This window comes from Arabidopsis lyrata (genome assembly GCF_000004255.2).
Source record: "Arabidopsis lyrata subsp. lyrata unplaced genomic scaffold ARALYscaffold_120, whole genome shotgun sequence".
Taxonomy (NCBI): domain Eukaryota; kingdom Viridiplantae; phylum Streptophyta; class Magnoliopsida; order Brassicales; family Brassicaceae; genus Arabidopsis; species Arabidopsis lyrata.
Genome location: NW_003302467.1, coordinates 5,250 through 15,107, shown reverse-complemented (window position 1 = coordinate 15,107; position 9,858 = coordinate 5,250). Strand labels below are relative to the sequence as shown.

Below are 9,858 nucleotides of genomic sequence, written 5' to 3'. Positions count from 1 at the left end.
CTATGTAACTAGGTTGCTAAAATATAATTAGGCACAGCGGTTCTCAATTAAAGTTGTCTTAAATTCATGGTCTACCCTCTACATACTACAATATCTAGACCATAGGAGTTATTAAGTGCAACGATTGTGCCTATGAATTTAAGCTAATCTTTTTTTTTTTAGACTTATCTTTAAATATCTTTAGATTTCTCGACTAAAACAATTCCCACATCTATGAAATATTTTAATTTTGCATGATAGCCATATGGACCATCAAAACCAGTGTTAACAAAATATACACTGTTTAAGTTTCACTCAAAGATTTCAAATAGAAATAAGAAAATCCATAAAGGACACTAATGCTGATAAAACAAAACACGATCGATATTAAAAAGCTCAAGCAAACAACAAAAGCCATTGTTTAAACGCTACTCTTTTTTACAGAAGGAGGCCAAGATAGTCTCCTGTTCGAATTGTTATTACCATCTTCTTCTTCTTCTTCTTCATTTTGATCATTGTTTTGTCTCCTTGTGTTATGAACAGCTAAGTCGTCGAAGCTTGACTCTATTCTCCCTTGAGGTGGAGTCACACAATCTGAGCCCCTATGTGTCATTTCGTTACCTCCTGGTGTAGTTGGTAAAGAAACTGCAGAGTTGCCAACTCGAAGGTCCTGAAGAGTCGCGAATGATTCTCTCATCGCAGACATTGCCTCAAAGAATCTTGTGCATGACGCTAGTGCCACGGGTATTGGACGCAGCATTTCCTATGATTTTTGGGGAAAACAAAAGGTACAGAGATTGAGATTGTGTAAAACCAAAATCAACTGTTATGCAACACATTGCATAAAAGTAGCAATCTCTTTCTCTCTTGATACAAAGAGTTTAAAAACATAGAATTCTAATTCAAGGCCCTGATGACACAACTGATCCTTCTGCAATGTATTATATGAGCAATATACAGTTTACGCCATAGCATGGCATAGTGTAACCCAGTACAGTGCTTTCCTCTTACGCTATGAACAATGTATTAGATTCCAACAGAGATGAGTAATCCAATGTATGCAACTAAACATGTGGAGTTATGTCTGAAAGATGTTAATGGAAAAAAAAACCCAAGATGCATGCAAAAGAGAGGAGATCATACCCCCCAGACTGAAGGAGGTTCTTTAAAGTTTTGGCTCCACTGAAAATCAGACACGGATGCTGTTAAGGCACCATAATCACTGGTGGCTTTCATTAGCAACTCTGAGAATTGTTTCTGAAAAACAAAGCAGAACAAAGCCATTAGACATAGCATCTTCGTTTTCCAGTTGTGCAACTTCAGATAATAATCAAGTTTAGGATAGCTAGAGCAATACGGTTTAGTTGGTCCTCAAAGTTGCAAAAAGTATCAAATGGCATGAATCACCTGATATTCTGCTTCAACTGGAATGCAATCTAGCGAATAAGGTTGTTGGAGACGAGCAATGATGCGATCCTGTTATATAAACAGAAAAGTGAAATAATAGACTTCAACAAGTGGTTCACGAACTGAATCAAAGATAAGGCAGTCTTAAGACGTCCTCAGAAGCAAATGTTTCCAAAACATCCTACGCAAGTTTCTCAATTTTCAGAACGATAGAGTAGGTACTGAATAAGAGGGATATGGCTTTAAGGCAGAAAAGATAGATAAACGTACTCGAAAGATACATAAACCATATTCCAGAAAGAAAAGAAAAAAATGAGTGTTAGAGGCAAGTAAAAAGGAGAAATTATCTACCTTGTTTTGTATAACATCTTTCAATATCTGAGTAATCCTTGACAAAGTCTCGATTTTCTTTTGCATTTCACTCAAATGAGTCAAATGCGCCACATTTTTATCATCCTGAAATTCGCCAACAAAAGAAGATATATACAAAGCATTAAACAAAAATTGTAACAGATATACCAATAAGTTATCATACAGCTTCAGGCAATGCAAATACTATGATTCATATCTTATTTTTCACTTTGAAAGAGAAACAAAACCCAGAAAAAGATACCTTCCTCCCTTGAAGCTCGACCTGCAAGTCTGCAATTTTCCTTTGAACAGCAGATAACTCTCTCAAAACCCTAATCAAATCGTCACCTTTTTCGCCATTCGAAGTCGCCAAGCTTTGTAATTCTTCCTACATTGGAAAATGATTGAGCTCATAATCTCGATTCAATATGAATACGAATTCTCACAAAATGTAGCTAATTAAACAGATAAATAACCATAAGTCTTCTCTAATTCAAGCAAAATTCTCAGATTCAATATATTAAAGCCAAGAGATCAGAGATCTAATCAAAACATATGGTCGCAAAACTCACAAGCAGCTAAAATTCCCCACTCCTCAGAAACATAATCTCCTTCAAATTACAGATCTCATACGCATTTTCCTAATAGCAAAACCTTGAGCTAAACCGGAGACGAAATTTCGTTTAAGTTACATGCGACGGAGGAGGAGCGACGGCGAAACCAAGATCGGAGGCGATAGAGAGAGCATCAGACAATCCGCCGATGCGCCTGATCGGTTTCTTCCCAACCCACGTCGTGTCGCTTCCCATCGACATCTTTCCACAAAGCTTCCCGGAGATTAAATCGACGGTGGCGGATCCATAATGTTAATAACCAAATTCAAAAACAAATCCTTATGCTATGCTATAATAAACCTTTTTTTTTTTTAACTTCAATAAACTTCAATAAACCTTATGCTATACTCAGCAAAACTGTAAAATTTATACAAAACAAATGTTACCCTAATTTTTTCGTTATGCGAACAAAATTATGTGAGGGAGTGACATATCAAAAATTAGGGTAACATTTGTTTTGTATAAATTTACATTGAAATGAGATGAAGCCTAAAACAATAATTTATAAAAGTATAAGAGACATAAGACCAATATATTCATTACCAATTTGTTTTTATAGAATTCATGTTGTGGATCAAAGATAATTTGTTAAAAATATTGATCTTTTATATGTATACTCAGAGTCAGAGTCTCAGAGAGATGGTGCGTGCGTGGTTCATGGGTGATAGTTTCAAACTTTCAATGCGAATAGGAAATCTCGAGAAGGAGAGGAACGTACACGGTTTACAACAACTCGAACAGTAAGCTTAAGATAGAGTCTTATGAGCCCATGTAACTAAGGTTTTAGCCAGTAGAGATTCAAATAAATTTGTGTTTAGAACATCAATATATGGTAATTTTGAGAGTTGTCATTTGGAGAAACTCTCGTTCTCAACCTTTTATATCAAAAATTTACTAAGCTTGGTGTTTTCTAATTACTCTTTCCTTTTTTAGTTTCTTATTTACACAATAAAGTTTTGTATGAGCTACTTAAGTTTTTGTTTTTGATAAAGAAATCATGAGCTATCTAAATTCTTAGCTTATTTCTAAATTAATAAAGCTTGAATCTTTTTTTATTTAAGAGATTCCTCTCATAAGCTTCTGGCACGTTTATTAAATCTGAATTCTGAATAAAGTCGAAAAAATGTGAGACCGTCGGTGGGAGATTTATGAAAATTTTAACGTCTAGAAAGCAAAATACATATTTGATATTTCGATCTAATAAAAAGTTCCTATCTTCTCATTTCTTTCTCAGAGAAAAGTAATAAAGATAATTGATCTACTTAAAAGTTTGTTTTTTAATACTAGTATCGTAGTAAGGTGAAATAGTGTAACTTCTTTGGAGCTCGAGTTCGTCGGTGATGTGCTCAATCATTTGAAAAGAATTGAGTTTTTTTTCTTTGGAAGATGATGGGAACCACCAACGACAACATTATTAATTCCATAGATTCGGAGTTAATTGAGCGGGTTGCACGAACCACACAAGATGGCGAATAATTAAATTCATATAGTTAAAAACTTTATAAGAGTGAGAATTAACGACTGAATTATCAAAACTAAGAGACGTTTTATTTACTTTTAAAAAATTTAATTCAGTTATAAATTGTTTGTGACTCAAGCTGATAGGAAACGATCATCTTTTTCTACTCATTACATGATGAATATTTGGAAAAATACCGCTCTTGCGACTCAAGCTATTATCTTTGAAAATTAACCTTCTTTTGTCTGTCTACTGGAGAACAATTCAAAATTTTTGCTCTTGGGACTCTTAAACTGGTATCTTGTACATTCACTCCTTTCTATTTACTAATGAAAGAAAACAGAATCGAAGAAAATCTAACTCCAAATCTTAAGAAGAGGAAGACTAGGAAAACTCAAAAAAAAGCTTTGGTTAAACCAACATGCATGACACAACTTATTCATATAAACCAGCAACTAACTGCTGAGTAAGAAAGGGCATGGTCGGTAATGTGTAGGTGGATCAAAGTAAGGTCGTCGAGATTTTTTTTTTTTTTTTTTCCGCATTTGTAGCCATCTGATCTAACACATTTGAAACTATACTTAGCTTTTTGGAGAAGAAAAGGTTTACTGATCAACGTATGCCAAAATAGTCTTAAATAAAACAGAGAATCCATTATAAAAGTAAAATAAAAAAACATTTTAAAGGTATATCGAATAGGATTTATAATGTAAGATTTATACTATAGAATATGCAATATAGCATCAAATCAAAATTGATTTACAAAGATTAGAATAGAATACAAAATTAACTTCATTTTGTAAAAGATATAATGAAAGTGTATATAACGATATTTGTGTGAATTAACATGAAAAATAGTTAGTTTATCAACAGCTATTCGTATAGTTTAAGTGATAGTACCAGTAATGATAAACAAATAAACACATGTTCCCCGTTAACAACATAAAGTATCAAATTTGACGTCTAGCTACATGCTTAGAGGCGCTAATCACCTTTTGGTTGCTTAAGTCAAACTATTTTGACCAAGTTGTCGGTCGAGCAAGCTCGATGGTAACAAATGGTCAGGCCCACTTGAAAATGTCGGTGCTCGGAAAAATGATAAACCGCTTAATTAAACCGGTCCTCATGAAACTCCGGAAACCTGAATTACTGAGAAATTTATGGTTGTAGGAACTGCACACGTGTATGTGTCTCTTAGTGCCCATTGTCATACCCCTCAGTTTTTATTGGTGGTGGGCAAACTTATACTATTAATATGATCCAGGTCCATCTTTAAAACCCATTTAGATCCACAAAATTTTTTGAATATTTGGAGTTTTTGGTTTAGTAATGAATAGATGTGACTAAATTAATAGTCATACTCATACCCATATGGATACAAGTTTGAGTTTTAACATTTGCGATTTGTTACTTGAATCATATTATATTTTTTTAAATATGATATTATATAAATGTACTAACCGTTGTAGTTTCTAACACTGAATGCAGCCAAAACCAAGTTTTTTATTTGAGAAATTAGCTTACTATTCACGATTCTCTTGCCTAACACAGCACTACAGCAGCCTTAAGGCAATAAGGCACTTAACGACAGTAATGAATCTCTGACTAGCAATGACGTTTGACGGTTCCGAAAATTCCTTAGTCTTCTCCGTCAAATGTTCTCCCCAATTAATTAATTCCCTAGGCACTTAATGACAATAATTAATTGAGAAGTTCTCCCCAATTAATTTATAATAATTAGTCTATTAATTAATTGGACCGTTTCATGAAAACTTGAAATAATTATGATTCCACAGAGAAACTAATTAAGAGACAAATCATCCACATACTCATTTTAACTGTTAGGAGGTGTTATTCAATGATGGAGTTAAAGTTAATTCTTTAAAGTTTAGATTTGCTTTCTGATATTGTTCTTAAGAATCTGTTTGTGTGGATTTCAAAATCTCTGCAGTATATCTTGGATTTTGATTCTAATCATTTACTCATGAAATTCCAAAGAGGTTTCATTTCAAATGTTTTAATATACAAAGATTTTACAAGTCTTTTAGTTTTGAATAACACTGGATTTTAGTAAAGTATTTTAAATCTTAGTTGAATAACACCAAACTTTTAAAATCTAATGAAGTATAAGATCCAATAACACCAGATTTTAAAGTTAGATTTAGAATCATTAGTTGAATAACACTGGATTAGTGTTAGATTTCAATTCTATTAAAATCCATCATCGAATAACACCACCTTAGTCTATTAGAACATGTTTAGTGTGAATCTCTCATTTGAAAGACTTTGAAAATATTTGTAAAAACTATTTGAAATATATTTCAACATAATTGATTATGAATTTTATTTCTATTTTAAATTTTAAATAAAAATAGATTAAATAAAAATTATTAAAATAATATATTTGAGAGAGTAAAAGAGATACTCACACTAACATGCTCTTACACTATGGACAACTGACTTTCTCCCTATAGTTTATAAAATTACACAAGATTGCTAAATAAGTTGAAATTATTACCACCTTTTGAAATCATTAGGAAAAGTATCATAAAACACCCTCACAATACAAATCTAAAATTTCAACAAGTGTAATATATATAATTATTTTATACTTGCACTTTAAAATTAATTCGTCTACATTAGCACAACAAAAGCAATAACTAGCTGCATAAATTACGGCGATTACCACTATGTGGAAAAGGCAAAAATCTCGACATTTTCTCATGTGAAATATTTCAGATTAAAAAGAAAAGTTACCAAACAAAAAAAAATAAAGAAGAAGAAAAATAAAAGTCACGTCATCATCTCTCTCTCACTCTTTCCTCCACCACTCCACAGAGCTTTCAAATATATCCCTCTCCTCCGAGAGCAGAGAAAATAGAGACTAGAGAGAGACTAGTGAGTGAGAGAGTCCATCGCTTTCTTTCTCTCTCTCTCTTCATCTCCAACAGAGACTTCTTTCTAAAGAAAGAGATCTTCAAAAAATGACTGTGATGGATCACCGACACAAGCCATGCCATTTTCTCCTCCTCCTTCTCCTTCTGATCACTGTCTTCTCCGCCGTGTTGGCCGGTGTTTCGTCGGAGACAGACGTCGGAAGGTTTGACTACGGTGAAGCATTGTCTAAAAGCTTACTCTACTTTGAAGCTCAGAGATCAGGGAGACTTCCGTATAACCAGCGCGTGACGTGGCGTGATCACTCTGGTCTCACCGATGGTCTTGAACAAGGGGTTTGTTTTTTTTTGTCAAAAACTCAAAATCATTTCTTTAATTGTTAATTAATTTTCTATTAGTTTCAATTTTGATAAGAGAGTTATGAAAATCTCTAACTAATTAATACAATAAAAGCTAATTAATATTGAAATTTATTGTTGATTTCCATATTGAGAAATTATTTTCTTTGGTTTGAAATGAGGACTTGAAAAGCCTTTCAAAATTTTGAAATTAATTGTTTAATTTGTTTTATATATTGATGTGTTTAATTTTAAAATTTTGGTTTTAAAGGTGGATTTAGTGGGAGGATATCACGACGCCGGTGATCATGTTAAATTTGGACTGCCCATGGCTTTCACGGTGACGATGTTATCATGGAGTGTAATAGAGTACGGTGACTCACTCGCTTCCACCGGCGAGTTATCTCACGCGCTCGAAGCCATCAAGTGGGGAACAGATTACTTCATCAAGGCACACACAAGCCCAAATGTCTTATGGGCCGAAGTAGGCGACGGTGACACTGACCACTACTGTTGGCAAAGACCGGAGGACATGACGACTTCACGGCGAGCTTTCAAGATCGACGAGAACAATCCTGGTTCAGATATCGCCGGGGAAACCACCGCGGCTATGGCGGCAGCTTCGATCGTTTTCCGTTCAACAAATCCACATTACTCTCACCTTCTCTTGCACCATGCCCAACAAGTACATATACTCATTTTAAATTTAATTTAATGTTACAGTTGGAACTTGGAACCGACATTTTAATGTTTTTTGGGTATGACATTTATTTACTTTTAGCTATGGTTATGGTTTTGGTTGTAGTTGTTTGGGTTTGGAGACAAGTACAGAGGAAAATACGATGAGAGTCTCAAAGTTGTGAAAAGTTATTATGCCTCGGTGAGTGGGTACATGGACGAGCTTTTATGGGGTGCCACGTGGCTTTATCGAGCCACCGACAATGAGCACTATATGAGTTATGTGGTTGACATGGCTCACCAACTAGGTGGCCTTTCTTGGGCCATGTCCGAGTTTAGCTGGGACGTCAAGTACGCCGGCGTTCAGCTCCTCGCTTCCATGGTTAGTGCTTAAATATTGTTCAACTGTTTTTTTTGGTAAAGGGAAATATTTATAGCACTAACCTCTTATATTAGTCTAATTTAATAAGATAAGTAGAATCTTATTATTGCCTTATATGTGAAGTGATTATCAAGTTTTAACGTTCTCACGTTGAATTACCAAAAGTAAGGTATTCCCCACCCCCACGTTACATATGTACAACAACTATTCAAATATTTTCTCTTTGTATGCAACAAATTAAATGAAATACTTTGTAACTAAATATTAGTACTAGCATTTAGAAAAAAAGTTAGTTATGAAGCAGAACCAGAGCTAAAGGTCACGTGTTTTTGTTCCTATAAGCGGATACGTCTCTTTAAATGGTTCTGTTTCATGGCACGTGATTTTAAACCTACTTGATAAATCAGCTATCTTATGCATAATTTTTTAAAAAATTTATGTTATGCATAAATTAGTCAACGAAATTTATTAAAGTTTAAGCACTAACACTATTATACTTCTAATTCACCAAAAAATTGAAAAGTATTTGCTGCTTTATATAAAGAAAGTAAGTTAGTTGGCTGAAGATTCAATTAAAATCAATTTAATTACTTGCTAATTAACAATATGGAGTAGGTGTTACTATTTTATTAACATATTTTTTTTTTTTCAAATGAACACTAACTTGTTTTCTTTTAAATATTTTTATTTTATTTTATTTATTTATGGTTTGTTGCCTCATATCTCAGTTGCTAAAAGAAGAAAAGCACAAGCAACATTCTAAAGTCCTACAACAATACAAATCAAAGGCGGATCATTACCTATGCTCAATTCTCAACAAGAATATCAACGGCACAAACGTTCAGCGAACTCCGGCTGGTTTACTCTACGTCCGGCAATGGAACAATATGCAATACGTATCCACCGCATCTTTCCTCCTAACCGTATATTCGGATCATCTCCGAAAATCAAACACCGATCTCGAGTGTCACGAAGGAACCGTAACTCCTGATGAGATGCTTGGCTTTGCGAAATCCCAAATCGATTACATTTTAGGATCGAATCCGATGGAAACAAGCTATCTTGTCGGGTACGGTCCAAAATACCCGACTAGGGTTCATCATCGAGGCGCGTCTATCGCTTCTTTTAAAGAACACAAAGGGTTTATTGGATGTACTCAAGGATATGATAATTGGTACGGACGGTCTGAGCCAAATCCGAGTGTTTTAGTCGGGGCTTTGGTCGGAGGGCCGGATGAACATGATGAATTTGATGACCGGAGGGATAATTACGTTCAAACAGAGGCTTGTACGTACAATACTGCTCCTTTGGTCGGTGTGTTTGCGAGACTTATAGAGCTTGAGGAGCAAAAACTTGAAGAAGAAGATGTGAGCTTGGTTGCAACTTATAAGAGATAGTTTTTATTAAAAAAAATCAGTACAAAAATAGAAAATGTGGTTTTATTTTGCACCCATTTTGCCATTTCTATATTGTTAGAGTTTTTCTTCTCAACAATTTTTCGTGTGTTTAAATAAAAAAGTGTGTATAATAGTATCAATATAGATTAAAGTTTTTTATTTTGTCGATTTTACTAGTTTAGAAGTTGGAACGGTCTCTTCTCTTTGCCTCTGTTTTTTCAGTTTACTGTTACTTACCTTTTTTACCCTTGGCGTTTTGTGGATTAAATCACATAATACGACGTCGTCTTATACTCTAAACGACATTGTTTTAAGCAAGAAAATCATCGTCTTCTTGGAAAAAAGTACAAGTCCCGCC

The 9,858-nt window shown here is 34.2% G+C and overlaps 2 protein-coding genes across 2 annotated transcripts; one reads left to right on the top strand and one right to left on the bottom strand.

Annotated features, from left to right (window-relative positions):
* Positions 1–212: 212 nt before the first annotated feature.
* LOC9298936 (AUGMIN subunit 2) lies at positions 213–2,664 on the bottom strand. Its single transcript, XM_002862812.2, has 6 exons — positions 2,430–2,664; positions 2,000–2,125; positions 1,738–1,842; positions 1,387–1,455; positions 1,123–1,236; positions 213–742 (listed from the first exon to the last, which is right to left on the bottom strand). The coding sequence occupies exons 1-6, from the start codon at positions 2,550–2,552 to the stop codon at positions 401–403; spliced, it is 879 nt and encodes a 292-aa protein (XP_002862858.1). The 5' UTR covers positions 2,553–2,664; the 3' UTR covers positions 213–400.
* A 3,871-nt stretch (positions 2,665–6,535) lies between these two features.
* On the top strand, positions 6,536–9,659 carry LOC9298935 (endoglucanase 11). Its single transcript, XM_002862814.2, has 4 exons — positions 6,536–7,040; positions 7,315–7,728; positions 7,849–8,103; positions 8,832–9,659. Exons 1-4 carry the CDS (start codon positions 6,795–6,797, stop codon positions 9,498–9,500), a joined length of 1,584 nt encoding a protein of 527 aa, XP_002862860.1. The 5' UTR covers positions 6,536–6,794; the 3' UTR covers positions 9,501–9,659.
* Positions 9,660–9,858: the final 199 nt, after the last annotated feature.